General features: G+C 44.3%; 1 protein-coding gene across 11 annotated transcripts in view; it reads left to right on the forward strand.

Annotated features, from left to right (window-relative positions):
• The window catches only part of sfswap (splicing factor SWAP), a 114,826-nt gene that overhangs the window by 12,208 nt on the left and 85,788 nt on the right, over positions 1 to 16,830 (forward strand). For all 11 annotated transcript variants that reach the window (XR_015081782.1, XR_015081783.1, XR_015081784.1 and 8 more), the window contains exons 5-7: positions 743 to 968; positions 4,886 to 4,995; positions 5,334 to 5,478. Coding sequence is in view for 8 of the 11 variants with exons in the window: in XM_086011899.1 (XP_085868025.1) it covers positions 743 to 968; positions 4,886 to 4,995; positions 5,334 to 5,478 (481 nt within the window). In the remaining 3 variants the exon portion in view is untranslated. The remainder of the gene's footprint in view (positions 1 to 742; positions 969 to 4,885; positions 4,996 to 5,333; positions 5,479 to 16,830) is intronic.

Below are 16,830 nucleotides of genomic sequence, written 5' to 3' on the forward strand. Positions count from 1 at the left end.
AAAGAAACAGGCCACGCAGAACAATGCGCAGCATACAGGTACAGGGAACATTGGATATCACCAATTTTTTTCTTGGAGTTATACCAGAAAAAAGAAATAATGATCAAAGCCGCCTAATTTGTGTACTTGAATGCAAATGAAGAAGAAAAAATGACTTGATTGCACATCCACTAGAAAATACGTTCTGTTCTTTAAAAACAAATATGCTTGTGATGCATTTACCTAATTGATAATTGTGGTCTTATCAAATGTACCAGTAGCAAAATCAACAGATGTTTAGTGTCAATAGCAAAGTACTGTGGCTGCTGGAAATCTGAAATAACAGAAAATGCTGGAAACACTCAGCAGGCCAGGCAGCATCCGTGGAGAGAGAAACCGAGTCAACGTTTCAGGTCTGTGACCTTTCATCAGTTCTGACGTAGGGCCCCAGACCTGAAACGTTGACTCGGTTTCTCTCTCCATGGATGCTGCCTGGCCTGCTGAGTGTTTCCAGTATTTTCTGTTATTTCAGATGTTTAGTGTCCATTGGTTAACTAGTCAATATTTTTAAGATCCCAGTGCATTGATTGATTGTAATGTGGCAGTTTGAACCATGAAAGTATTAAATACATTAACTGTATGCAGCATTTATAACTGGCACTCTACCATTGGTGGAGACTGAATATTCTATTCAACTCTTCTAGTTTTAAGACTTTTTTTGATGTTGTTACGACATGTATGCAATTTTCTTTTCTCTCTCCAGCCAGCAACATCCAAAATGCACGCCATCATTGAACGCACGGCAAAATTTGTCTGCAAGCAGGGCACACCGTTCGAAATCATGCTTAAAGCTAAACAAGCCCGGAATTCTCAATTTGACTTTCTGCGTTTTGATCACTACTTGAATCCATACTATAAGCACATCCTCAAGACCATGAAAGAAGGGAAATATGTTGCTCAGCCAGAAAAAAGATTTGACGAGAAAAGGAGTAAGTTAAACTATTTCTGATCACCTTTCCATTACTGATTCCTATGTGGAATCCTGCAATTTGATAAATTTTACTCTGTGAAGTTGCAAGATGTTGCTTGGGACACAAGAAGTGCAGTTTTCAGTGGGAGCGAAGGAAGAGAGGGGTTTAATATGCCATTTATGTTCATGAATTAAAAGGGTCCAGTATGCCTTGAAGTTGATAAGTCACCAAGTTGGGATATTGAGGGGGGTTAATAATGTAACGGTAGAGGCACTAACTATAATGTTCCTCAATTTTTTTTGCAAATGGGAATTATATCAAGTGCGGGGTGGTGATTGTTATACCCTATTTTAAAAAAAAAAGTGAAGGGGATACACCAGGCAATTTCAGATGAGTTAGCCTCATGTTGATGGGAAAACCACTAGAGGCTATAAATAAAGGCTAGCATTGGTGCATATTTAGAAAGGTATGGGCTAATTGGAGACGGACAGCAAGGATTTCTAAAAGGCAGGTTGTGCTTGCCTAGTCAAATTCTTGAGGAATTTGTCAAGCGCAAAGTATAAGAGAATGTAATGGACCCACTATATTTGGACTTTAGAAAAGTGTTTGATTAAAGTGTCACACCACACGAGTTTTGTAAGTAAGATTAAGGCACACTTTATTAAAGATAAAGTGGCAGCATAAATCGATCAATGGCTGAAGGATGGAAAGCGGAGAGTAGGATTACATTTTTTTTCTTGGATTGGCAAGATGTAGCTAGTGTGCCACAGGGATCTCTGTTGGAACATCTCTTCTTTATATGCATATAAGTGACTTGGATATTGAGCTGATGTTAAAATCTGCTGACAGCATTAAATTAGGATGTATAGCAAATTGAGAAGATTGCAGGAGGGCACAGGGGATTGGGTAGATATGTGGCAAATGCAGCTCCATGGCCATAAATGTGAAGTAGTACATTCTGAGGAAAAGAATAAAGAATGGAAATCTAACTTAAACAGTAAAATTCTCAACGGAGTGGAGGAACAGAGCCCTCGGTTACAAATGCACTGATCTTTAAAAGCACGATTGTAGTTGGGAATATATATTTTTTTTAAAGTGCCAATAGAATTCAGGATTTTATGTAGGGGCTCTGCTTAAAAATCCATAGAAGTAATAATGAATCAGTACAAGAGGTTGATTAGGCTACAGTTGAAGTAGCTTGTGCTGTTTTGAGCACCCATTATAGAAAACGTTAGTCATGGAAAAGGTGCACTGTAGATTTTCTAAGAAACATTGCACTTCAGAAATAGCTTATTGTCTGTGATCATTTGGAAAAGTTTCTGAGAGCCATGACAATGATTATGTAAATGCAAGTCTTCCTTTCAGAATAGTAGCAGGGTTGAGAATGTATAGTTATATTAGACTTGTAACACTAAGACTGTATTCACTAGAACACAGGAGGTTCAAGCAAGGAGCATCGAAGACGTGAAAGCGCATCTAATATAAGTATTCAAATGTTTGCGAGAATAGTGAAATATTATTGCCAGTGGTTGGTGCATTGTTAACCAGTGGACTGAATGCCTATAGTACTTAAAGGGAAAGGTCATAAAAATAAAACATAAATCCTGCAAAGGTTTTTCAGTATAGAATGCTTTACTATAAGTGGGTATTGAAGAAGAGTTAATCACATCATTCATTTAAGAGGGATTTAGATTTTTTTTTAATTTTTTTTTTTAATTCATTCACTGGATGTGGGTGTCACTGGCAAGGCCAGCATTTACTGCCCATCCCTAATTGCCCTTGAGAAGGTGGTGGTGAGCCGCCTTCTTGAACCGCTACAATGGTACAACTGAGTGTCTTGCTAGGCCATTTCAGGGGGGCAGTTAAGAGTCAATCACATTGCTGTGGGTCTGGAGTCACATACCGGCCAGACCGGGTAAGGACGGCAGATTTCCTTCCCTAAAGGACATTAGTGAGCCAGATGGGTTTTTACGACATTCCGGTAATTTCAAGGTCACCATTACTGATACGAGCTTTTTTTTATTCCAGATTTGTTTAATTAATAATTAACTGAATTTAATTGAAATTTGAACTCATGTCTCCGGATCATTAGTCCAGTAACATAACCACTATGTTACTATACCTCCAGTTCTTGAAGAGAAAAACATTAAAGGGTAATGGGGAAAGAACAAGGAAATGGGATTAGAGTGGATAGCTCCACATAGAGACTGCTAGCTAAAATTAAAGCTCATGGAATTGAAGGCAAATTAGTGACCTATTGGTTAGGCAGTAGAAGACAGAGAGTAGCGATAATGTGCATGTACTCAAACTGGAAGGAAGTGACTAGTGGTGTCCCACGAGGATCTGTGCTGGGGCCTCAACTATTCACTATATTAATGACTTGGATAACGCAATAGAAAGTTATATATCCAAGTTTGCTAATGACGCAAAGATTGGTGGCATAGTAAGTGGTGTAGACGGGAGTGTAAAATAACAAAGCAACATTGATAGATTAAGTGAGAGGGCAAAACCGTGGCAGATGGATTTCAACATGGGTATGTGTGAGGTCATTTTGGACTAAAAAAGGATAGCTCGGAGTATTTTTAAAATGGTGAAAAGCTAGGAGCAGTGGAGGTCCAAAGAGATTTATGGGTTCATCTACACAGATCACTAAAATGGAGTTGGTCAGGTACAACAAATACTGTAATCAAAAAGGCCAATGGAATGTTAGCCTTTATATCTGGAGGGCTAGAATATAGAGGGGAGGAAGTTTTTTTTTTACAGCTATACAAAGCCCTGGTTAGACCACATCTGGAGTACTGAGTGCAGTTCTGGGCAGCACAGCTTAGAAAGGCTTTGGAAGGAGTTTTTAAAAATTCCTTTTTATGGGATGTGGGCGTCGCTGGCAAGGCCAGCATTTATTGCCCATTCCTAATTGCCCTTGAGAAGATGGTGGTGAGCCGCCTTCTTGAACCGCTGCAGTCCGTGTGGTGAAGGTACTCCCACAGTGCTGTTAGGGAGGGAGTTCCAGGATTTTGACCCAGCGACGATGAAGGATCGGCGATATAGTTCCAAGTCAGGATGGTGTGTGACTTGGAGGGGAACTTGGAGGTGGTGGTGTTCCCATGCGCCTGCTGCCCTTGTCCTTCTAGGTGGAAGAGGTCGCGGGTTTGGGAGGTGCTGCCGAAGAAGCCTTGGCGAGTTGTTGCAGTGCATCTTGTAGATGGTACACACTGCAGCCACGGTGCGCCGGTAGTGGAGGGAGTGCAGCGTAGATTCACCAGAATGTTACCAGGGCTCCAAGGGTTAGATTATGAGGAGAGATTACATAAGCTAGGCTTGTATTCCCTGGAATACAGAAGGTTAAGGAGTGATTTGATTGAGGATTTTGAAAGGAATTGATAGGGTAGATGGAGAGAAACTTTGTCTGCTGGTGGGGGAGTCTAGGACAAGAGGACATAACCTTAAAATCTGAGCCAGACCAGTCAGGAGAGAAGTTAGAAAACACGTATTCACATAAAGAGTGGCAAAAGTGTTTCTCCCCCACAAAAAACAGAAGCTAGCTCAATTAATCATTTCATATCTGAGATCGACAGATTAAGGGATATGGAGCCAAGGTGGGTGGATGGAGTTGAGATGCAGATCAGCCATGATCTCATTGAATGGCAGAACAGACTCAAGGGGCTGAATGGCCTCCTCCTGTTCCTGTGTTCCAATGTGCATCAAGCACTTGCAGAGATGGGATGGGATGGGCCCGCTCTGACGCGATTTCTCTAATTTGAGAAATAGCACAATTTCCTTGCTGATGTTGGATCTTTAAGATCAGTTACTCCAGCAGAATAAATGATAGAACTGCTGCTTTGGCCATTAAAGCTTGTATAAGGGGGAAAAACTTAAGGCCTTTTCAAGACTTGGATATTACTATCTATTGAAACGCATTTTAATCTTCTTAACAGAATCTATAACAGAATCAGGTGAAGATGATGATGATGACGATGATGGCTGTTACCTCCATCCGAGTCTTTTTGCTTCTAAAAGTAACTCCAGATTGGAAGAACTGACGAGGGTGAGTGTTTGCCGAGATCTGGTTTTACAGTGGCTTCATTTCAACACAAAGTATAATTTGACTTTGAGTTGGTCAAAATGGCTGAAAATAAGTTTCCAACAGTGACTATACTCCACCTATGTTTTCTTTCGAATTTAATTTAAGGAGTGAACTAAAGTATAGTACTAGGTGAATGCCTTATAATCCAAGTGGAGCATTGTCTCGTTTTTGGGTAAGATGGTTCTGCAAAAAAGTCAAAACCTGGATAGTAGCTTGCAAAATAAATTGGTGTATCTGTAGGCAAAATGTTGGTTAACATGAGAGTCGAGCTTAATGAAAGATCTGACATTTTATTTTAGCCTCTGAAAATAATGGATCCAGACCATCCTCTCGCAGCTTTAGTGCGCAAAGTACAAGAAGATGCCAAAAACATGCAAAAACAGCAGGAGTCTGAGAGCTCAGAAGCAGAAGCAGTAGCAGCCACAGTAGAATACGCTGCAGATTGTAAGTATACAGAAAAGCACTGGCTATTCAATTCAATATGTGAAAGTAAAGCTTGATGTCAATTTAATAGATTTTTTCCTCTTCCAATTTTCTGCCATCATCTCTCGAAGGTAAGCCTAGTCCGTATGTGTTGGCAGGTGATTTTTTTTTTAATATGTTCATTCTCTGAGATGTGGATATCGCTGGCAAGGCCGGCATTTATTGCCCACACCAAGTAGCCCTTGAGAATGTGATGGTAGACCACATGCATGAACCGCTGCAGACTGTGTGATGAAGGTACAGGAAACGCTTTTTTATCCAGCACCGACGAGGCTGGCTTGGTGCCGGTTATCAAAAAGTCCGGATTATAGAGAGGTATACTTACCAAGGCACGAGAGCCCCGTACATGGCCACAGGTGCAGGAGCCCCGCTTACATGGCACTTGTGCAGGAGTCCCGGTTACACGGCCACAGATCCAGGAGTCCCGGTTACACGGCCACAGATCCAGGAGTCCCGGTTACACGGCCACAGATCCAGGAGTCCCGGTTGCACGGCCACAGATCCAGGAGTCCCTGTTGCACGGCCACAGATCCAGGAACCCCAGTTACACAGCCACTAATATACAGGAAACTTCGCGATATCCGGCACCGATGGGACCGAGCTGCTGCCGATCTATCAAAACTTCCGGATAGACCAGCGCTAATGTTGAAGGATACGGAGGTTTTCATCTCCGTATCTGACAACAAACACTGTTGCTTAGCAACAGCTTGTAAACACTCGGCCCGTACCTTGGAAGCGTCTCTGAAGCTGTTGCTAAGCTACAGAGACGCTTTCCAGAGCCTGACTTATTTAAAAAAAAATTAAAAAAACTGCTAGGAGAAGGAAAAAAAACCTAACCAAAACGGCTGCTGATTTCTGCCGTTAGATCGATGTTTCCGGACATACAACCTCCGGATAAACCAACGTTTCCTGTATAGTAAAACTTACCGGAACCTACTCCTGAATTTTGCCAGTTAAGAGAGATTTCCGGATAATTAGGTGCCAGTTAAAAGAGAGTTCCCTGTACTCGCCTAATGCTTTTGGGTATGGAGTTCCAGGATTTTGATCCAGCTTGATGAAGGAATGGCGATACGTGCTCAAGGCAGGATGGTGTGTGACTTGGAAGGGAAATGGAGGAGGTGATGTTCCCATGCGCCTGCTGCACTTGTCTTTCTAGGTGGTGGAAGTCGCGGGTTTGGAAGCTGATGCATACAAAGTCTTGGCGAGCTGCTGCAATGCATCCTATAGCTAGTACACACTGCAGCCATGGTACGCCAGTGGTGGGAGGGAGTGGATGTTAAAGTGGTTGGATTGGATGGTGTTAAGCTTGAGTGTTGTTGGAGCTGCACCCATCCAGGCAAGTGGCGAATAGTCAATCCCACTCCTGACTTGTACTTTGCAGCTGGTGGAGAGGCTTTGGGGAGTCAGGAGGTGAGACACCTGACATAGAATACCCAGCCTCTGATGTGCTCTCGTAGTCACAGTATTTCTGTCACTGGTCCAGCTGAGTTTCTGGTCAATGTGGACCCCCCAGGATAGAAACATAGAAGATAGGAGCAGGAGTCGGCCATTCGGCCCCTCGAGCCTGCTCCGCCATTCAATGAGATCATGGCTGATCATCCAAATTCAGTACCCTGTCTCTGCTTTCTCCCCATATCCCTTGATCCCTTAGCCTTAAGAAATATATCCAACTCCTTCTTGAATATATTTAATGAATTGGCCTCAACTGTCTTCTGTGGTAGAGAATTCCACAGGTTCACCACTCTCTGGGTGAAGAAATTCCTCCTCATCTCAGTCCTAAATGGCTTACCCCTTATCCTTGGACTGTGACCCCTGGTTCTGGACTCCCCTGCCATCGGGAACATCCTTCATGCATCTAGTCTGTCTAGTCCTGTTAGAATTTTATAAGTTTCAATGAGACCCCCTCTCATTCTTCTAAACTCTAGCGAATATAAGCCTAATCGACCCAATCTCTCTTCATACGTCATTCCTGCCATCCCAGGTATCAGTCTGGTGAATCTTCGCTGCACTCCTTCCATGGCAAGAACATCCTTCCTCAGATAAGGCGACCAAAACTGCACACAATACTCAAGGTGCGGTCTCACCAAGGCCCTGTACAACTGCAGCAAGACATCCTTGCTCCTGTACTTGAATACTCTCGCTATGAAGGCCAGCATACCATTTGCCGCCTTAACCACCTGCTGCACCTGCATGCTTACCTTCAGCGACTGGTGCACAAGGACACCCAGGTCTCGTTGCACTTCCCCTTCTCCCAATCTATTGCCATTCAGATAATCTGCTTTCCTGTTTTTGCCACCGAAGTGGATAACCTCGCATTTATCCACATTATACTGCATCTGCCATGCATCTGCCCAATCGCCCAACCTGTCCAAATCGTACTGGAGTTTCTCTGCATCCTCCTCACAGCACACACGCCCACCCAGCTTTGTGTTGTCTGCAAACTTGGAGGTAAAACATCTAGTTCCCTTGTCTAGATCATTAATATATATTGTTGATGGTGAGGGAATCGGCGATGGTAACGCCATTGTGAATGTCGAGGGAAGGTGGTCATTGCCTGGCACTTGTTTGGTACGAATGTTACTTGCCACTTATCTGCCCAAGACCGGATGTTGTCCAGGTCTTGCTGCATTTGGGCATGGACTGCTTCATTATCTGAGGAGTTGTGAATGGAACTGAACACTACAATCATGAGTGAACAGTCCCACATCTGACATGATGATGGGAAGGTCATTGCTGAAGCAGCTGAAACTAGTTGGGCCGAGGTGATAGATACCGAGCCCTGGATCTCTGAGCATGTGTTCTTATACTTGGCCTCTGTGTGAACTGTGTGGGAAGCGATGGATGTGAGTCCAGTATTGTATCACTCGAGCACTCGCTGGTTTGTGCATTATAGTATTGTGATTTTACAGCATTCATGGTAGAACACTGTTGGGACGGAGTACTTTGAACAATGTTTTCCAATGAAGTAATCTGCTATTTTAAGTAAAACATGTATAAAAGATTGCGGGTGGGCTGATCTTAAGATACTTCCAGACAAGGAAGGCGATTTGGCACATCTTGGTTCATCCATTCAGGAAACCCCCCATTGCAGTCGCCAATTGTTTTCTTAAATCACTGCTCTGTCTGGCAGGCCACTGTATGTGTTGATCACTCTTTGTATGAAAAAGAACTTCATGAGAACAGTCCCAAGTTTGCTGTACACTAGTTTGAACCTTTGTCCTCCATAGTTTAAAGTAATTTTCTGGATTTAACTTTTCCATACTGGTTATCTTGTATACTTTAATAAGAGCACATCTCATGTATGCTTTCAAGACTGTAAAGCCCAAGTTCCAACAGTCTTTCATCATAACTTTAACTCGAGGGTTCAGCCTTGAGGCTCCTCTCTGCCTGTGTCCAGTGATGCGTTGTCTCTGACCAGCACTGGACTCGTGACTCGGAATCCAGTCTGGCCGGAGCACTGTGCAGTTTGAGCATAATCTCCTCTGACTTGTACTCTTACTGTTTTGGTTGTATCCTGTTTGCTCTGTTGATTTCTGCTCTGCAGTGGTTCGACATGTTGAATGTCCAGTCACCCAAGATTCATGGGCCTCTATTTTAACTTCAACCAGAGCTATTTCAACTCCATTCGTGAACTACACGTGTTGCCAAGTCTTTCTTCCTACGTGTAGCACTTTACATCTGTATTTGCATTAAATTTCATCTGCCCTTATTCTGTGCGCTTAGATATTTTGTCCAACTCATTTTGTAATTTCTGAGCTGCCTCCTCCGAATCCACTGCCTCTTCTAGTTTGGTATAATTGCACATTTAACTGTAACAACATCTTGCATTAATATAGTGCCTTTAACATACAAGTACCGACTGCACATTAGAAAGGAATAATAAGCCATGGGAGAAAGATATGGGGAGGTAATGGATTCTATGTTGAAAGTTTTTAAATAGGTTATTAAAGGCTAAGGAATTAATGAAGGGAGTTCAAGAATAAAGATGAGGCGACTAAAAGCTCGGACACCAATCGTGGGGTGAAGGCATGGAGTGCACTTGAGATGGAGGACCACATGGTGCAGGAAGGGATGGATGGCTTAGGAAGTTGCAGAGATGGATGGATTGAAGAGAAGTATAAGATTTTACACTGGGATGTATTGAGGGATGGAAGCCACTGTTGATTAATGAGGATTGGAGTTACGGGCAATTAAAACTAAGTTCGGGGCAGGACATTGTTTTGGACAAGTGGCGTTTGTGAAAAGAAAGAAAGATTTGCATTTCTATCGCGCCTTTCACAACCACCGGATGTCCCAAAGCGCTTTGCAGCCAATGAAGTACTCTTTGAAGTGTAGTGATGTAGGAAACGCGGCAGCCAATTTGCGCACAGCAAGCTCCTACAAACAACAATGTGATAATGACCAGATAATCTTTTAAATGATGTTGATTGAGAGATGAATATTGGCCAGGACACCGGGGATAACTCCCCTGCTCTTCTTCGAAATAGTGCCGTGGGATCTTTTACGTCCACCTGAGAAGGCAGGCGGGGTGGGGTCTTGGTTTAATGTCTCATCCGAAAAGCGGCACCTCCGACAGTTCAGCACTGCACTGGAGGGAACGGTGGCGTAGTGGCAATGTCACTGGGCTAGTAATCCAGAGGCCTGGACTAATGATCCAGAGACGTGAGTTCAAATCCCACCACGGCAGCTGGGGAATTTAAATTCAGTTAATTAAATAAATCTGTACTAATTACTAGTATCAGTAATGGTAACCATGAAACTACCGGATTGTCATAAAAACCCATCTGGTTCACTAATGTCCTTTTAAGGAAGGAAATCCGCAGTCCTTACCCGGTCTGGCTGGTATGTGACTCCAGACCCACAGCAATGTGGTTGACTCTTAACTGCCCTCTGAAATGGCCTAGCAAGTCACTCAGTTGTAACAAACTGCTACGAAAAACAATTTTAAAAAATGAAACCAGTCGGCTCACTCGGCTACGGACACGGCAACGGCACACCCAGCCCAGTTGACCCTGCAAAGTCCTCCTCCCCAACATCTGGGGACTTGTGCCAAAATTGGGAGAGCTGTCCCACAGACTAGTCCAGCAACAGCCTGACATAGTCATAAATCTCTGAATCATACCTTTTAGCCAATGTCCCAAACTCCTCCATCACCATCCCTGGGTATGTTCTGTCCCACCAGGGGTAGCGGCACATTGGTAAACAGTCGGGAAGGAGTGACCCTGGGAGTGCTCAACATTGACTCCAGACACCATGAAGCCTCGTGGCTTCAGGTCAAGCATGGGCAAGGAAACCGCCTGCTGATTACCACCTACCGCCCTCCCTCAGCTGATGAATCTGTACTCCTCCATGTTGAACACAACTTGGAAGAAGCACTGAGAGTAGCAAGGGCACAGAATGTACTCTGGGTGGGGGACTTCAATGTCTATCACCAAGAGTGGCTCGGTAGCACCACTACTGACTGAGCTGTCCGAGTCCTGAAGGGCATAACTGCCAGTCTGGGCCTGTGACAGGTGGTGAGAGAACCAACACGAGGGGAAAAACCTATTTGACGTCGTCCTCGCCAATCTACCTGTCGCAGGTGCATCTGTCCACGACAGTATTGGTAGCAGTGACCACCACACAGTCATTGTGGAGACGAAGTCCCGTCTTCACACTGAGGACACCCTCCGTCGTGTTGTGTGGCACTACCACCATGCTAAATGGGATAGATTCAGAACAGATCTAGCAGCTCAAAACTGGGCATCCAGGAGGCGCTGTGGGCCATCAGCAGCAGCAGCAGAATTGTATTCCACCACAATCTGTAACCTCATGGTCCGGCATATCCCTCACTCTTATCATTACCATCAAGCCCAGGGGACCAACCCTGGCTCAATGAGGAGTGCAGAAGAGCATGCCATGAGCAGCACCAGGCGTACCTAAAAATGAGGTGCCAACCTGGGGAAGCTGCGGCACAGGACTACATGCATGCTAAAAAGCGGAAGCAGCATGCTATAGACGGGGCTAAGCGATCCCACAATCAACGGATCAGATCAAAGCTCTGCAGTCCTGCCACATCCAGTCGTGAATGGTGGTGGACCATTAAACAACTAACGGGAGGAGGAGGCTCCATGAATATCCCCATCCTCAATAATGGTGGAGCCCAGCACGTGAGTGCAAAATACAAGGCTGAAACATTTGCAGCCATCTTCAGCCAGAAGTGCCGAGTGGATGATCCGCCTACTCCTGAGGTCTCCACCATCACAGAAGCCAGTCTTCAACCAATTTGATTCACTCCATGTGATATCAAGAAACGGCTGAGCGCACTGGGTACAGCTAAGGCTGTGGGCCCTGACAACATCCCAACTATCGTGCTGAAGACTTGTGCTCCAGAACTAGCCGCGCCTCGAGCCAAGCTGTTCCAGTACAGCTACAACACTGGCATCTATCCGACAATGTGGAAAACTGCCCAGGTATGTCCCGTCCATATAAAGCAGGACAAATCCAATCCGGACAATTACCACCCCATCAGTCTACTCTCAATCATCAGCAAAGTGATGGAAGGTGTCATCGAAAGTGCTATCAAGCGGAACTGACTCACCAATAACCTGCTCACTGATGCCCAGCTTGGGTTCCGCCCAGACCACTCCGCTCCCGACCTCATTACAACCTTGGTCCAAACATGGACAAAAGAGCTGAACTCAAGAGGTGAGGTGAGAGTGACTGCCCCTGACATCAAGGCAGCATTTGACCGAGTGTGGCGTCAAGGAGCCCGAGTAAAACTGAAGTCAATGGGAATCGGGGGGAAAACGCTCCACTGGCTGGAGTCATACCTAGCACAAAGGAAGATGGATGTGGTGGTTGAAGGTCAACCATCACAGCCCCAGGACATCGCTGCAGGAGTTTCTCAGGGCAGTGTCCTAGGCCCAACCATCTTCAGCTGCTTCATCAATGACCTTCCCTCCAACATAAGGTCAGAAATGGGGATGTTCACTGATGACTGCACAGTGTTCAGCACCATTCACAACTCATCAGATAATGAAGCAGTGCATACCCGCATGCAACAAGACCTGGACAACATTCAGGCTTGGGCTGATAAGTGGCAGGTAACATTCACGCCACAGAAATGCCAGGCAATGATTATTTCCAACAAGCGAGAGTCTAAACACCGCCCCTTGGCATTCAACAGTACTACCATCGCCGATTGCCCCACCATCAACATCCTGGGGGTCACCATTGACCAGAAACTTAACTGGACCAGCCACACAAATACTGTAACAAGAGCAGGTCAGAGGCTGGGTATTCTGCGGCGAGAGTCTCACCTCCTGACTCCCCAAAGCCTTTCCACCATCTACAAGGCACAAGTCAGGAGTGTGATGGAATACTCTCCACTTGCCTGGATGAGTGCAGCTCCAACAACACTCGAAGCTCGACACCATCCAGGACAAAGCAGCCCACTTGATTGGCACCCCATCCACCACTTTAAACATTCACTCCCTCCACCACCGGCGCACCGTGGCTGCAGTGTGTACCATCTACAAGATGCACTGCAGCAACTCGCCAAGGCTTCTTCAGCAGCACCTCCCAAGCCCGCGACCTCTTCCACCTAGAAGGACAAGGGCAACAGGCGCATGGGAACACCACCACCTCCAAGTTCCCCTCCAAGTCACACACCATCCTGACTTAGAAGTACATCTCCGATCCTTCGTCGTCGCTGAGTCAAAATCCTAGAACTCCCTAACAGCACTGTGGGAGTACCTTCACCACATGGACTGCAGCAGTTCAAGAAGGCGGCTCACCACCACCTTCTCAAGTGCAATTAGGGATGGACAATAAATGCTGGCCTTGCCTTCGACGCCCACATCCCATAAACACATTTTTTTAAAAGCCTAGATTTTTGTGCTCAAGTCTCTGGAGTGGGACTTGGTGTCCTCAGCATGGGTATGGAAACTGGCCCTGTGTTTCTGCATGATTTCATCAAGGGGAAGTATATAGAGAAGGAAGAGGAGGGAGCTAAGGATGGATCCTTGGTAGAACTCTGGAGATGACAGCGAAGGCTCGAGCAGCGTGATGATGTGCTTCATCATCTAGTTAGGTACTTTGTAAGGGCAGTTCTGTGGAGCTGGTGAAGGAGGGTGCCATGATTAACTGTCAAACTTTGCGGAGAGGGCAAGGAGTGATAACACACCATGGTCACAATCCAATTTTCACCGACCTTGTACAATTCCTCTGAGAAATTCTGTAACCTTTTATATTAAGCTATATTGTAGCAAGTCAAAACTTCTACAGTTTTGTAATTTTACTATGTTTGAAGGTGAGGAAGATGGATGTTAATTTTCTATAAATCTGTTGTGATGGGCCATTAGTGGTTTTCAGTGCAGATGGCCTGCAATTCCTTGTTTTCAGTGACGACTAAAAGGGCAAGTTTAGGACAGCTGTCAAAAAAGTATATAGTTATACAGGGCATGAATAGCGGTTACATTGGGTTACATACAATAATCGTGGGGGACTTTAATCTTCATATAGACTGGACAAATCAAATTGCCAAAGGTAGCCTGGAGGATGAGTTCATGGAATGCATTTGGGACAGTTTCCTAGAACAATGTGTCATGGAACCAACCAGGGAACAGACTATTTTAGATCTTGTATTGTGTAATGAGACAGTGTTAATTAGCAATCTCATAGTAAAGGATCCTCTGTGGTAGAGTGATCATAATATGATAGAATTTCACCTTAATTTTGAGAGTGACTTGCCCAAGTCTGAAACTAGAGTCTTAAACTTAAATAAAGCCAATTACATAGGTATGAGGGGTGAGTTGGCTAAGGTAGATTGGGAAAAATACATTAAAAGGTATGGCGGTAGATAAGCAGTGACTAGCATTTAAAATAATATTTCATAATTCTCAACACATACACTCCATTGAGAAACAAAAACTCCACAGGAAAAGTGATCCATCTGTGGCTAAGTTAAGAACAGCATTTGATTGAAAGAAGAAGCTTATAATGTGAAGAATAGTAGTAAGATTGAGGATTGGGAGAGGATCAGAAACCAGCAAAGGATGACCAAAAAATTGATGAGAAAAAATAGAATGAGAGAAAACTAGCAAGAAATATAAAAGCAGATTGTAAGAGCTTCTACAAGTATGTAAAAAGGAAGAGAGTAGCAAAAGTAAACATTGGCCCCTTAGAGGCTGAGACAGGAGAAATTATTATGGGGAATAAGGAAGTGGCAGAAACGTTAAAGAAATATTTTGTATCTGTCTTCACAATAGAAGACACAAAAAACATACCAAAAATGGTGGGGAACCAAGGCTCTAATGAGGGTGAGGAACTTAACGTAATTAATATAGGTAGAGGAAAAAGTACTAGAGAAACTAATGGGACTAAAAGCTGACATCCCCTGGCCCTGACGGCCTACATCCTAGGGTTCTAAAAGAGGTGGCTTGGAGATAGTGGGTCCATTGAGTTTGATCTTCCAAAATTCCCTAGATTCTAGAATCGTCCCAGCGGATTGGGAGGTAGCAAATGTAACACCGCTATTCAAGAAAGGAGGGAGAGAAAAAACAGGGAACGACAGGCCAGTTAACCTGACATCAGTCGTCGGGAAAATGCTGGAATCCATTGTTAAGGAAGTGGTGTCAGAGCACTGAGAAAATCATAACATGATTAGGCAGAGTCAACATGGTTTTATGAAAGGGAAATCGTGTTTGACAAATTTATTATATTGAGGAAGTAACTAACAGGGTAGATAAAGGGGAACCAGTGGTTGTAGTATATTTGGATTTCCAAAAGGCATTCGATAAGGTGCCACATAAAAGGTTATTACACAAGATAAGGGCTCATAGGGTTGGGGGTAATCTAGTAGCATGGAGAGGGGATTGGTTAACAGATAGAAAACAGAGAGTAGGGATAAACGGATCTTTTTCAGGTTGGCAGGCTGTAACTAGTGGGGTGCCGCAAGGATCAGTGCTGGGACCTCAGCTATTTACAATCTATATTAATGACCTTGATGAAGGGACCGAGTGTAATGTATCCAAGTTTGCTGATGATACAAAGCTAAGTGGGACAGTAAGCTGTGAGAACACACAGATTCTGCAAAGGGATATAGATAGACTAAGTGAGTGGGCAGTAAGGTGGTAGATGGAGTATAATGTAGGGAAATGTGAGGTTATTCACTTTGGTAGGAAGAATCGAAAAACAGAATTTTTTTTAATGGTGCGAAACTTTTAAATGTGTTCAGAGAGATTTGGGTGTCCTCGTGCAAGAAACACAGAAAGCTAGCATGCAGGTACAGCAAGCAATAAGGAAGGCAAATGGCATGTTGGCCTTTATTGCAAGGGGGTTGGAGTATACGAGTAAGGGAAGTCTTGCTACAATTGTACGGGGCCTTGGTGAGACCACACCTGGAGTACTGGGCATGGTTTTGGTCTCCTTATCTAAAGAAGGATCTACTGGCCTTGGAGGCGGTGCAACGAAGGTTCACTAGATTGATTCCTGGGATGAGAGGGCTGTCCTATGATGAGAGATTGTGTAGATTGGGCCGATACTCTCTGGAGTTTAGAAGAATGAGAGGTGAGCTCATTGGAACATACATAATTCTGAAGGGGATTGACCGGGTGGATGCTGAGAGGTTGTTTCCCCTGGCTGGAGAGTCTGGAACCGGAGGGCATAGTCTCAGGATAAGGGGTCGGCCATTTAAGACCGAGATGAGGAGGAATTTCTTCACTCAGAGGGTTGTGAATCTTTGGAATTCTGTACCCCAGAGGGCTGTGGATGCTCAGTCATTGAGTATATTCATGGCTGAGATCGATAAATTTTTGGACTCTAGGGGAATCGAGGGATATGGGGATCGGGCGGGAAAGTGGAGTTGAGGTTGATGATCAGCCATGATTTTATTGAATAGCGGAGCAGACTCGAGGGGCCACATGGCCTACTCCTCCTATTTCTTATGTTCTTATTATATTCTGGAAATGAGAATAAATGGGCTGACAGACCTTCTCCATCCAGACTGTCTTGTGAAAGAACAACTTGTGCATATTAAAACTTTCAAAAGTGGTGCAGAAAGAAGTAGTCTTGTCTTGGCAGTTGTTTGGAATATATTCAATGTTACGTACTGTAAACTGTTATTTAGGAATCCTAATGTATTAAAGCATGCATTATTTCCAAATTTGTACCGCAGTAATTGAGAATAGCCTTTGTTTAGATTGCCTGTTGTTTTTACTGATACCAGTAGATCTCCTGTGGCATTGAGCGTGGACAAAAAGAAAACCTTTCCCATTGCTCTCCCCGTGCCCTCCATTCCTCTCCCGTTCAACCCACTTCTATCCCTCCCGT

The sequence above is a fragment of the Somniosus microcephalus genome, chromosome 19, assembly GCF_052327205.1.
Source record: "Somniosus microcephalus isolate GS21.2 chromosome 19, FLI_Smic_1.0, whole genome shotgun sequence".
Taxonomy (NCBI): Eukaryota; Metazoa; Chordata; class Chondrichthyes; order Squaliformes; family Somniosidae; genus Somniosus; species Somniosus microcephalus.